At 35.5% G+C, this 13,736-nt stretch overlaps 1 protein-coding gene across 2 annotated transcripts in view; it reads right to left on the bottom strand.

Annotated features, from left to right (window-relative positions):
• The window catches only part of LOC120100814 (rho GTPase-activating protein 20-like), a 32,716-nt gene extending 19,197 nt beyond the window's left edge, over window positions 1-13,519 (bottom strand). For both annotated transcript variants that reach the window (XM_039103667.2, XM_063282885.1), the window contains exons 1-7: window positions 13,374-13,519; window positions 11,355-11,538; window positions 8,965-9,114; window positions 6,982-7,023; window positions 5,735-5,816; window positions 3,303-3,380; window positions 2,467-2,530 (exon numbers count right to left, since the gene is read on the bottom strand). In XM_039103667.2, coding sequence (XP_038959595.1) covers window positions 2,467-2,530; window positions 3,303-3,380; window positions 5,735-5,816; window positions 6,982-7,023; window positions 8,965-9,114; window positions 11,355-11,473 — 535 coding nt within the window. In that variant the 5' untranslated portion in view covers window positions 11,474-11,538; window positions 13,374-13,519. The remainder of the gene's footprint in view (window positions 1-2,466; window positions 2,531-3,302; window positions 3,381-5,734; window positions 5,817-6,981; window positions 7,024-8,964; window positions 9,115-11,354; window positions 11,539-13,373) is intronic.
• Window positions 13,520-13,736: the final 217 nt, after the last annotated feature.

Below are 13,736 nucleotides of genomic sequence, written 5' to 3'. Positions count from 1 at the left end.
TCTTGATGATGGCCACAATGATAAAGAGTCTGTTTCCATTCGTAATATGAGGCTAAGTTATGTTGAAATCAGTGAAATGTAATGGCCTCAGCTCACTTCAGTCACTGTTCTCCTTGACAACGGTCAGGTTGATGCTGTAGGCTATAAAAAACACATGAGGCCTTTTGGACCCTCAATAGTTCCTTCTGAGTACTGTATTTGGGGGCATGGACCTGAGAGAATGTGTCCTGGTGATGAGGCAGGATGAAGTTGTATGCAATAGACAACTTTCCCAAGATATTTTATAATCTGTGGGTTAAGAAGAGTCACCAGAGGAAAGTATCCAATCACAAAACTGGATGAAACCAAACATATTTCTCCATAAAGGCATATGAACAACCATTGAAGTAAACTCTCCCCTATCTGCTGGACCTAGAAAGGCACCAAAACACATTCAAAGAACAATTCAGTGTCTTTAAGGAAACTGAGATCACAAAACGTGTGTGTGTGTGTGTGTGTGTGTGTGTGTGTGTGTTTGTGTGTATGTGTGTGTGGGTGTGTGTGTGTGTGTGTGTGTGTGTGTGTATTTCTTACAAGCAGTAAGAGTAATTCCTTTCTCACAACACCATTTTTAGATTGTTTGGACAATACAAAATAGGAATTAAATCCAGGTGCTTAAGGTACTCTCCCTGTTTTACATTATTTAAGCTCTAACGAAATATTAGAGCATATGTGCTGTGTTGTGGATATGGTTTCCTAGGATGTCTGAAACCTTGGATTTGTCCATTTCTGATGTATCACCAATATGATTAAAGGCTTGGTTTGCCTTTTCTTCTGACACAGATGCAATGTCAGTACTAAAATGAGAGCAAGATGACATGACTGATACATACTTGTGGATGGACTGTGGGTTGAAATACACATTCAAAATGATGTTTAGAAATGAAACAGGAAAGTTAAGTTCCTGAGATTTCTGAAGCCTCATGATGTACAAAGCTCTTCCAAATGTCAAATTAAAATGTTATCAAGGTGATACATTTCACTCAGTGAATTTACTGTACAATGTGCCACTCAGCATTTGTCTTTTCACTGACTTGAGTAGTGCTCTCGGGTCCACCTTATACAAAGTGAAAAGCCCGGATGATGCTGGCACACGTCTGTGTTTTCCGTGTTCATTTACTTAGGACAGTGAGAGTGGAGAGTTGCTTCCCAGCCTGGACTAAGTAGCAATACATTGTTGCATAAAGGGAAGTCTAGTATGTGCGCTGCGCTTTCACTGCTTATTATGTAGTGTATTAAAACACTGAAAATAAATATTGAAGAAAAAATAACAGGAGTCCAGTTTCAGTTTCCTTCAAATAAACAGGAATATCTCCACAGATTCTTTCATGATACATGAGAGCATTTTGAATAACAATGTTCTCTGATCTCCAAAGATATTGTTATTGTCACTTCTCTGAATGTCATTTTATGCATTAAAACTTCACCTTTTCTTTAGCTTTTAAAAGATCACATCTGGAAATATACTTGATGATCTCAGAATTTTAAATCGTATCCAAATGGTACTGATCATTTTATTACTATTATTTATTTAGCAATAACTTAGTGAGAAATAAAAAAGGCAGCAGAAAAAGTAGCAGGTGAGTCAGGATATCTCCAAAATTCTGAATACGCTCTCTCATTCAGTGGGGATGACTGGTCATAGGGAGATGGGAAATGCAGATTTCACATGGATTCAGAGATTTGTCTACATTCACCGTTTTCATTATGAAACAAAATCACAGTTTGGAATAAGCAGAATACTTTTAAAGTTGCCAAATTTCTTACTGCTTATGAGAAATCTTCACACACACACACACACACACACACACACAAACACACACACACACACACACACACGTTGTGAACGCAGTTTCCTTACAAACACTGAATTGTTCTTTGAATGTGTTTGTTTTAATTTTAGACTCATTCTTGTTTGTAGCTGTTTTGCACCAATGTATATCATGTACAATATTGAACCTGATTCTTGTGCAGGTCAGATTAGGTATGTGATCCCTGGACACTGGAGTGATGGAAAGCAATGAGCTACCACATGGATACTGGGAATTAAGGAGATATTTCTTAGACTAGTAGCATTTTCTGTAATGATTACCAACCTTTTTTTTCAGTTTTTTTTTCAGAAACAATATATCAAAAAAATCGTTTTTCTTCCTACAAAAATTATGTTTCTCAAGTGAAAAGCACTGATGTTTCAGTTATTTTTTGTCAGATCTCTGTATCTTTCATTATGAAATATTATCATGTGCTTGAAGGCTATGTGCTTGAAGGATATGTTAAAGTTATTAATTAGGAATTTAATGAAAGAAATATTTAGTTATGTTGTTTTAGTGTGTTTTCAAATTTAAGAATAAATGATGAAAATATTGAGCTTTCAGGGTTAGACCACTGAACTCAGTTAGTCCTTCCTTAGATTTCCCTGTTACTTACCTTGGAGTGCTCTTGGAGTTTCCTTGTGGCCAGGACTGAACCAAAGCTGGTAATCTTCAATGTTCTGGGAGCGAAAAAGAACCAAATGTCACAAATAACCTGACAAAAGAGTCTTAAAGATTCTAGTGATTTTATTTACTTACAATTTCTAGCTATCTAGCAAGGAAATCATTAGGTCAAGAATTAATTGTATGTCTTGTGACCACCGGTTTGAGCCATCAGGACTGATTTCAGGAAAAAAACCTTGGGTACTTACCTTACCTCTCTGAAGAACGACCCATGGTCTATTGATCCACAGTAGAATAAAAAATTGCATTCAGTCATCAACACTAACCAAGACCAATATTATTACCAAATTATTTACAATTCTGCTCACAGAGAAATAAAAGAAGCAATGGAGCTGAGAGGAATTATATATCATAAAAGAAGTGCTATGAAATGTTAATAAAGAGAAAGAAGTAAAGAACAAAAGAAAGAAGAAAAGAAACCAAATCTTGTTGCCTCTAAGATTGGCATCCTTTATATCAGATGTGTGCATACGACCAATTAATCCCACTTTATTACATGTGTCTCAATATCTTAATTGTCTAGTGATAGTAAAGTATAGCTCAACAGCATTGAAAAACACTTAGAAAAAATTAAAGAAAAAAGACCCTCTCAAGTCTATTATTACTTCTTAGATGCCTTTACCACCAAAAGCATATTGTAAAATATGATATGTAAATGTGTCATGATTAAGTTTCCTCCGTATTATTTATATGAGTACAGATTTGCACATATGTGGATCTCAAAAACAAAATTCAATTTTAACTCAAAATAACTTGAAAATAACTTACATGCACTCTTATCATTGGTAGTAACTTCTCCATTATATCATTCACAGTATCCATGTTTGTTGCTGTTACACATAAAGACTATGAAAAGTACAGAGAAGTATGGTGTCAAATAAAATGGAAATTCATGATTACAAATTTAGTTACTGTCTACAGTAACTGTCTACAGTCCTTATAATCTACATTCTGTAATAGATGCTCTAATATAGACTAAACATCTTGTTTTCTTCCCTTAAGATAACTCTAGAAGACTTTCTAACATATTTATCACAAAATTAACTCTGTGGGCAGTTGGTTTTAAACATAGCTGTGCCAGGTTGTGTATGATAAGGGAACACTGAGTAGCCATGGCTGGAGGAGCTCCACACCCTAATACTCTTATACTATGGCAGCGGACAAGGCAGAGGGAATTTAAGATAGAGCACAACTCTTTTCTTCCTGCAACCTTTGTTAGACTTCCAACATCTTACAGCCTTAGTTTCATGCACAGCACGTGCACAGTTTTAGGAAAATCAGGACAAATAGAAGCAGCAATAAAAAAACAAAAAACAAAAATAATAAATTAAAGAAAAGGAAAACAAAACCAACAAAAGTTGATTTAGAACTCGCTTCATTTCATGTTTTGAATTTTGCTGGATGATATACAGATATATGGTACTGAAATATGTAATGGTGATAGAAGAAGAAACCAAAATGAATATTTGAGATATTCTCCATGACTTAATATTTCCAAGAACAAGCAAGGTGCTTATATTTCTAGCTCTCTACTGCCTCTCACATTTAGAATCTTCTCCAGAGACCTAGGAAGACAGCAAGCATAACCTAGCATGAAATCAAATGATAGCAATCTGATACCACTGATATCCTGGAGTTCTGATACATTATCATAGTGTATGACAGTGAGTAGGTATGTATATCTTTATGAAGATAGTGTTTATAGTATCAGCTATCTGCAATACATGTTGTGTCCAGGAAACAATCTCTTATATATAAACAGCACAAGTGCCCCCTCGCTATCCATAACAACCTTGAACCAAGACCAGATAAACACTTCATAAGCCATGTCTTTCACAGAGTTTTAATCTATTGTGTTCAATCCACTGGCCATAATGTATTACCCTAAATATGTGTGTGTGTGTGTGTGTGTGTGTGTGTGTGTGTGTGTGTGTGTGTGTGTGTTCATATATATGTCAGTAATGCTGATAATTTGTCGTTCCTGAAATTAAGCAGCAGAGGCAAGAGAACATTTCCCTACAAGACTTTCTGCTTTTCAGCTCCTCCGTGTCCTGAGAACACAGAAGGTTCAGCCAAGCTACTGAGTGTTCTTCTGACTTAGGTCACTGGCTAGAAAATGCTATATTTAATTACTGCTTTATTTAACCTAGAAAGTATGAAGATCTAATTGTGTGGAGATTATTTTATACAACTTGGTAAGTTTAATGCAATTTCAACAGTGAAATGTTAGAATATTGAACTCTAGGTACATTGTATACCCATTAGCATTTATGAAAGACAGAGACATGCTGATCCTCTGAGACACAGTCTATTCTGCTTTACACTAGAAAATGTCTTCAATGCTCTCCATGCTACGTAACAGGTAGATTTGTAATCTGCACTAAACCCAATAGTGAAAGTAGAACAATTATAAAAATAGGTCAAAATTGGACAATTATTTAATCGCTATGTGTGTAATGCAACAATAAAACTACTATTTAGTCTGTGTGAGGTCATGAGTTTTATCCTAAGCAGTGTACACACACACACACACACACACACACACACACACACACACACACACAAATGGTAAGTAAATAAAAATTATTTCTAAACAGAAGTTACATGAAAAATATCCCTATGCCTAGAACATTAAAATAAATATGAGATAAAGAGCCCTGATTATGTAGCGGGCCTTCCAAAGCAGGTATGAGGAGCAGAGAGACAAACAGAAAGGGCCGAGGACAGTGGTACAGAGATCAAATGTTACGACAATGTGGATGTGCAGAGCAAATTACTTCTTGATAATATTTGGCATTGTTTAAAATGTGTTTATGATTATCTTATATAATATGAAATATTTTGATTAGAAAAGTATTTTAAAATACATATTAATCGAGCAACAATATATGTTCACATATAAGCAATAAGAACGCAGGGGAAAAGCAGTTTAATTCCAATAATATTACTTGCCCAGGAAATGTATGCTGTTGCAACTACCTCACTTAATTTTCAGGCATTTAAGAAAAAATATTTCCTCTTCTTTCTTGCATTAGCATGTGGAATAATCTTCCTTCTTATTGCTTTTCATATACGTAAATGCTTACTATCTCTAACCTCCACCCACTTCTTATGTCTCCGTCTTCTATAACTCTACAAACTGCCTGCCTCACTGCTAGTCATGAACTTGAAGTATCAGTTTTGGTTTTGTATTCACATACACTGTCACAGGTTTGGATATCCTCAGGGAATATGTGCAGTGGGAAAGTTTTCTTGATCCCCTTCTTGGCTTCATTGATGGATCTGCTCAAATGCAATAAAAACAAACAATAAAGTAAAATTAAAAAGATTGTAGCTTATTTTAAGAAAATGACTGTTAATATTTTAAAAGTACATTCTTAGTGTTAAATACAAGACAATCAGTTCAGCAATATGCATTATTGGATTATGGAATATTTAGAAATGTTTCAGGAACAAAGACATGGTCAGCTTCATCTAGGAAGCACATTGATCTAGGAAGAAAAGCCATTCCTCAGGACGTTTTGTTTGCAAAGTAGTTGTCAGCTTGAGTACATGTGGAAAGAACTACAATCCAGAAACAGAGGGTAGACCTGTGATCCAGTTCTTGAGGCAAGAACACACAGGCTGATAACTTGACCTTGACATGGTCATCTTGAGGCATAGTGATCATAAAGGACAAGGCAAGGTAAAACACAGCCATGATTAATACCTAGAGATTTAGGCAGGTGTGTCTGTATGTTCAAGGTCAGCCTGCCACAAAGCAAGGTTCCATTCTAGTTGTGGTCGTACACACCTTTAATCTTAGTCATTCCATCTGTTGGAGGCCTAAATATGGACATTTAGAGAAGACTCACTCTTCTTTGCCTGTTTACAATTAGTTGCCAACATAACTGTGAACATCTACTGCTTCAGGATTCCAGTTCATACAGAAGACCAGGTGAAACAAACTATCCTCACGGACTGAACAGCTACTAGATTTCAATTCACAGCTGCTCACTGTTGGGTTAGTGGGACTATAGAAGAAGGTCATCACATGAGTTTCCTTTAATATATACAGTCCTTAAATTCTGTGACTCTAGAGAATGTTCTGTGACAAATACACAAGGAAAAGCAAAAATCTACTTTACCTAAAAGAGGGAATTAGCAGATGGTTTGAATGTACATGGTAGAGTAAGTTCTGTGGGGTTGAATTTACAATAAGACTGAAGAGTACTGTTTACTCCAATATAAAGAGACAACATTGAAGGCAGAACATCCTCAAAACTAAATAAATGTGTGATAGGTAGGAGAATATAAAGCAATATTGAGTGACTGCAATATTGAGTGACCATCTGGTCAACAAAGTAGTTGGAGAGAGCCCACCAAAAATATTTTTAAAAATGAAATGAAGCACAAACTGTAATTCCCTTGTCAGTATGAAATTAATGTATAATCACACGTAAATTACCTGGTGAGGAAAGTATACCATTGCACTTTCTGTTCTTTTGACCTGTAATGTTAAAATGAAAAACAAGATTAGAGTCTTGACAATCTTAAGACTTTTAAGATTATTACACAGAAAATTACTGTAAGACAATGGCTATCGTGAGGGTGCACGTGTAGATTGTATTCTTCATGCAACTGCCCGTCTGAATGACATGCTTAACTGGAACACTTGTATGACAGGAAGTTGAATCTAAGTGTGGAAACTAGTTGGGAATATCAAGACATGACTCTGTTCCAAGAGCAGTGTGACCATGACTGGGAAAACAATTACTCCTAGTTTAGTTTCATCTGTATAAAAGGATAGTTAAGACAGTGCCCTCTTAGTGTGAGGTCAGGTTCGCATAGGAAGGTTACATTATTCACATTATATGACGGGTAAGGTATATGTCCTTTGGATTGATCACACTTAATCCAGGGAGAATGCCTGTTAAGAAAAAAATATTATGTATTTCCTTGTGTGAATTACAGAATTGGTGACACAAGACAGGTGGTCCTTCATTTGTGTGAGTCATCACATTAACTCTCCTGGTACAAATTAATAATAAGCCCACAAGTATGAAACTGTAGCATGTAATCCTCTAATTGAAGATGGATTAAAAATGAACTCACAAGGCTAACAGTTTAAAACTGCAAAGGACATGCTGAATGCGTTAGACCTCATTGATATTCAGTGTCTTACAGTCATCAACATTGTCCTGATGATCAACGTTTTGCTTATCCAAACAGCAACCCCTTCCCTATGCACTATTCCTCTTCCCCATGCTCACAACCCACTGTCAGGTATTGTGTTTCCTTCTGTGTACATTGTTCTTCTTTCCATCCTGCAAAGATCTTTCATTCCCAGAATTTTCTTCTCCCTTTTTACTATTAACAGTTCACCCAATGATAAAGGCCAGTGTGCTTATTGGAAGCGGCAGGACTTCCAGTTTTACCACAGGAAGACTACCAGACATAGGGGAGGTGAAAAAGATTCAACATACTGCAGAGGGAGTCACCACCCTTGTGAGATCTGAGATGGATTGGCCATTGGCTGTTTCCCCAACTGGCCTTGGAGAGCAGGCAGGATATCAGAAATATAATTAATCTGAGGGTAGATTTAGGGTGCTGAGCTAGAACTATAGTAACTGAGCAAACAAACTTGAGGGCAGATTCTGAGGTGTTGGGCTGGAAGTGTGAAAAGGGGCATGGAAGTTGAGGAAGGCTTAGAAGAGCCTTGCCATAGAGTTAAAACATATCAAAATAAGCTACTGTGTCTCTGTGCATATGTGCGTGCGTGCATGTACGTGTGCCTGCATGCCTCTGTGTGTGTGTGTGTGTCTGTGTGTGTGTGTGTGTGTGTGTGTGATCTACCTGTATGTATGATAGAACCATATTCCTTGACCTTTATCCTTGTCTGTTGACCATTAGATATCAGTGATATTCTGCTACACAGACATTCAAATACTTGAGCAGTCAATAAAGAACTACTTTTATTTATTCAATTAAATACTATTTTAATAGAAATTAATAGGGAAGTATTTGAGATATTGGTCAAAATAATTTTATTAAGCAGTATAATTGGAGATAAATCAATTTGTGTACTTTCAAATCCTAGATAATACCATGGGAAAAAGAATGTGGAGGCCATAGTAAGTGCTTGTTTTGTCCACATCCTTCTTCGAAGACAATGTACCTCCATTCTGCCCCAAGAATCTTGTGGATTCCTAGTGAAAAACCCAGATCAAAAGCTAAGGAATATGCTTACACATGAAATGTATGTTGTAGAAAATATAGACAAACTAGGATCATCATAGAAGAGCAACCTGTATACAATCAGACTTAAATGAATTCTTATTTTGCACAAATTCTGGTTAATTGGTTTAACCTATAAATTACAAAGCAATGAGCTGCCCACAGTTTCTATAGCTATCCTCTTGTGAATACAGGTCCACATTGTAGGACTTACCGAAAGGTGGCCAAAGCATTCCCAGTGGCCCAGTAGAAGAAGATGGTCTTGCAAGTACAGGTTTGATTTGCCCTGACAAGTTCCACATCATCCACCACCCACAGATAATTCAGTGGGATGATACATTTTATCTTAAACTTTTTCTTAGTCCTAGAAAGAGAATCAGGTATCTCTGTTAGTTTGATTTGCACTGTAGTTGGAATGGCTTGTAGAAAATACCTAGTTATCCTGCTCCAGAGCAGAGGAGGACTCCTCCATTTTATCACTCAGGAACAGTTCAAGCCATGGGAGCCATGGTAGATGAAATTCAATTAAGCATGTACTGAAAGAAGTCAGTGGACACAAGCTTCTCATTGACCACAAATAGATCTAGCTTCATCGTTTTCTGAATGGAGAATGTTAGAATGAATACACTATGTATATTATATATAGGACATTTTTAGAAAACCATATGTTTGAAGATTTTTCCCTTAATTTTGGTAATTTGGAAACATTTTGATTCATTTCCATAATGTCCATACCAAAAAAAAGTGGTTAAAATTTTGTTTTTTAATTACATTTAATAATGTATGTGTGTGTTAATTTGGGTTTGTAATTCTGCGTTTGACACTATTAACCAACTATGTTGGTCCAAAACTGAGGATATTGACCCTGCCTCCCTCAGATTCAGGAGATAATATAACACAAGTATAAACCCTGATTCAACAATCCTATATAAACATATTGTAAACATCAAAATGTGTAAAATTTTTGAAACAGGATATTACAGGAATGATTTCCCACAGTATCTAATGTAACAGGTAACAATCAAAATAGAAGCATATCATGTAAATATAAAAATAATAAATTATATGCACACTCTCACACAAACATATACACATGTCTCAATCATAACACATTTGTACTTATATTTTCTTTCAAACTCAAGACATCTAATTGTATATGAACATATATATATATGTACATATATATATATATATATATATGAGCATATATGTGAACCTAAAATCATCGATTCGAGTGTCTGATAAGAGATAATCTACCTTGAAAACGGATCTGACAATCATTTCCTATGAAATTAATAATGCTCGTTCCAAAATTTGAACGTCAATCTCACATTAGTTTTAATTATTATAATAACACAGGTGAAATAGAACAAATATATGGTTTTTCAAGAACATTTTGTTTCCTTTATCTCAAAAATCACTTACACAAACTACACTTAAAAGGCACAGTATCGGTATATACATATTTTTAATTCAAATGAGTCAATTGCGGTCTTTTAAAAAGATGTATTTCCAACTGTGGACCAAAGGTGAGTTGATCAGAAATAACAAGAAGGATAGACATATTGATAGATAGTCAGGTCATTCATTTATTTTGATTCTGCATCAGTCAGATACTAACTACCATTTTCTATGCAAGTAACTTACAATTACTAATGAGGGTTGAAAGCCAAATTTACCCAATTGGTTGAATCATTCAGAGTAATTCTCTTCTGAACAATTTATTTTCTCACATTTTGAAGTAGATCTTCAGGAATATTGTTTAAGGATGACCAAAAATTTTATACCCTAAACTGAATAAACTATACTATTGATGTCTGTGCTCCAAACCATATAGGAACTAAGGCAAACAAAAATTAAATTATTTCCTTGATAACGTCAATACCAGCTTCATAGATTCTAGAATAATATGAAGGCTATAATCATGGCCAGTGAAGATTATATGTGATGTGGTTCCAGAAAATACCACCATGATTATAAGTTACAATGCAACCATGTGTATGGCCTCATTTAATCACAGCAGTTTCCGTTAGCATGTGAAGAATCACCAGCCAGGAACTACTCAGTGCCTGCTGTTTCCCCTCATTAGTAGCTACTGTCAGTAGGGATAGGAGCTGCTTTTTGCCTCTTCATACTTATTTGGAATCTATGAGGTCAAGAGGCTTACATGTGTTGCCCCTTGTGTGCAACGCTCATAATCTGGGTCTCTCTCTTCTTGCTTCTATGTCTACACCTGCTTCTTGTATTTTGAATATTTTATTTTGAGAACATGTCTCACTGTATAGTCCACATATCCCAAAAAGCTTCTGTACTCCTAAGTCAGTTTTAACAATGCTAGAATTACTAGCATGTGCTTGTACATATCTTCTTACTGTTATTCAAATAGCAGGATAAATAATTCCTTTTTTAAAAATGCCTAAAAATTTTGTCAAACCAAATTTCAACCATAGTAGAGGAAAAAGAAGTTGTGATAATGAAGTAATGAAGTAAGTATAATCTTTTATTTTAAACAAAATTTAAAAAATACTATTTTACTTTTGTACAAAAAAAGGCTGATTAAAGTGTAGTCTCTCATAGTAAGGAATGCTTGTTGCATATACTCACAGGTTAGTAGACACAACCAAAACATCATCAAATAAGGAGAGATATCTTTTATTCCTTTTCCTGCCACTTGTGAGTTCCACAGGGCCTTGACAGAGCAAGGTTCGATGTATTTCCCCCATGTCTTCCTTCACAAGGGTTTCCACATAGAATAAAAACTAACAGTACTCCTGATACAGGTCTCCAACTAAAAGAACAAAAACACAGTGGGTAAGTTATTAGACCAATGTTGATACTAAATTTTAAAGAGTTCATGATGTTAAAACAGAGTAAATAAATCTGAAAGAGAAGCTCTGTGGAATAGCACAAAAACATTTATAATGCTAACAGTTAATATATGGTATATATGTATAAAATTAAAAAATAAATACAAATGTGACATTACAAGATAATTGTAACTCTTAACATAAATTATATGCTAATGAAAAAGATAGTAAGAAATTAAAAATCTAATCAGACTTAATAATTTTAGACTGCTTTTTATACATGTGAACAGCCTGGCTTTACCTGTATTGGCTTATATGTATGCTTCCTTCAGAAATTTTTTTTAATGTGATTGTCTCATCCCCACACTGTCTTGAATGGTGAAAACTTAGACATGAGCAGCTGGCATTCATTGTCTTCTGAAGATACAATTGTATTATTCTAAACAACTCAAGCCAAAGGCCTCTGCTTTCATGAACCTGAGGTTCAGCTAAGCTTTCAAAAGTGTTATAATACATTAGATCACTGTCAAATCAGAAATATAATCAAATACTCCAGCACTCAAAAAATATTTGAGAATTGGTCTTGTCCAAATAAAGGTGTCATTTCCCTTCCTCTTCCTGTGTGTCCTTCAAGGATAACAACATGGATTCTGGGGAGTGAAAATACTTGTACACTCTAAAGTCTCCACATAGATTCCTGTATCTCTCCAAACATCTCTATCATGTGTGCTATGTGAGCTATAGAACCCCTTCCCACCTATAGGAATTTTAAGTTTCTCCTACTCAAGTTATCCTCATGTTTCACTCCTGACATTCTTCCTTCTCCGTTACCAAGCATTGCCCATACCAAATCTTTTAACTTTTTCTCACTACTCAGAACCTTCCAGCCTCCTCTGAACACGTTTCCTCTTATCCATATTGAAATTCTTCCCTGTAATAATGGAGTGACTAACATTCTGGTAGTTTCTGTACTGTGAAATGATCATTCAATGGAATTTTTATGATATAAATTTTCTTTAAGGGACTATAATTCTGCCCAAAACCTGTTTCATCTCTATCTCCCCCCCCCCATTTTTCTTAAACTGGGTATTTCTTATTTACATTTCAAATGATATTCCCTTTCCCAGTTTCCAGGCCAACATTGCCCTAACCACTTCCCTTCCCCTTCTATGTGGGTGTTCTCCTCTCCATTCACCCCCATTACCATCCTCGCCCCAACAATCCCATTCACTGGGGGTCCAACCTTGGCAGGAAAAGGGCTTCCCCTTCCATTGGTGCCCCTAGAGGCACCAAATATTTTACATAGAAAGTATTTCGTATCTCTGAGAATCAAAGCATCAAAGGGATACAGAAGCCAATCATTGTCATCACACACTTCAAATAATAAAATAAAAAAATGTTAAAAAAAACTATAGAAACTGAAATTCCTGATAAGAGAAATTAAATCTGATTTAATGTTCGAATACCCAGAAACAGATGACAAAGAACACAATATGTGTTGGAAACTCTAAAAATTTGAGGAAATCAGAGAGTCCTTGATCACTTTTTTAAATTTTGAAACATAATAATCACTCATCACTTGGGCATACTTTTTTAAAAAGATTTCTAGAAACCATTCTCCTACCTGATCAAAGCATATCACTCCTCACATAATAACATTGTTTCTAAAGAAGACTGGTACTGACATTGTTACAGTGAGTAACTTTTCAAAAGACCCCTGCTGAGTTGAGAGTTAGTTCATATTAAAGGGAGGACTGAGAAAACACCTCCTGATTCTACTAGTCTATCATGAGAATCAAATTAGTTATAAAAATACCTTTTCAGTGGAGCCTGGAAGGGAGAACCTTTGAATAGACTTGAAATTTTATTTCGCCTTCCTACTCTTGAACACCAAACTGGTGACTGCAGTTAGCAGGAAAACCACTGAAGTCTGAGACCCGGTGTTGTCAAGGTGAAGGTGTACTGTGATGTCATCACTCTAAGGTTCCTGACAACTCCCACAGTTCCACAGGCTTTGCATTTCCTTATAACTAGTGCCTTTCAAAGATTACATTTTTAATAATTATTGAACAGTAAGACTTTGTAGGGAATAACATAGTTTCACAACTAAGCATAGGTATATGAGAATTACATTTTATACGTGAGAGATAGAATATAGAGCCAGATGGATGCTAGGACA

Source organism: Rattus norvegicus, chromosome 2 (genome assembly GCF_036323735.1).
Source record: "Rattus norvegicus strain BN/NHsdMcwi chromosome 2, GRCr8, whole genome shotgun sequence".
NCBI lineage: Eukaryota > Metazoa > Chordata > Mammalia > Rodentia > Muridae > Rattus > Rattus norvegicus.
Note: the sequence above shows the minus strand (reverse complement) of the source record. Positions and strands in the feature narration are given on the sequence as shown.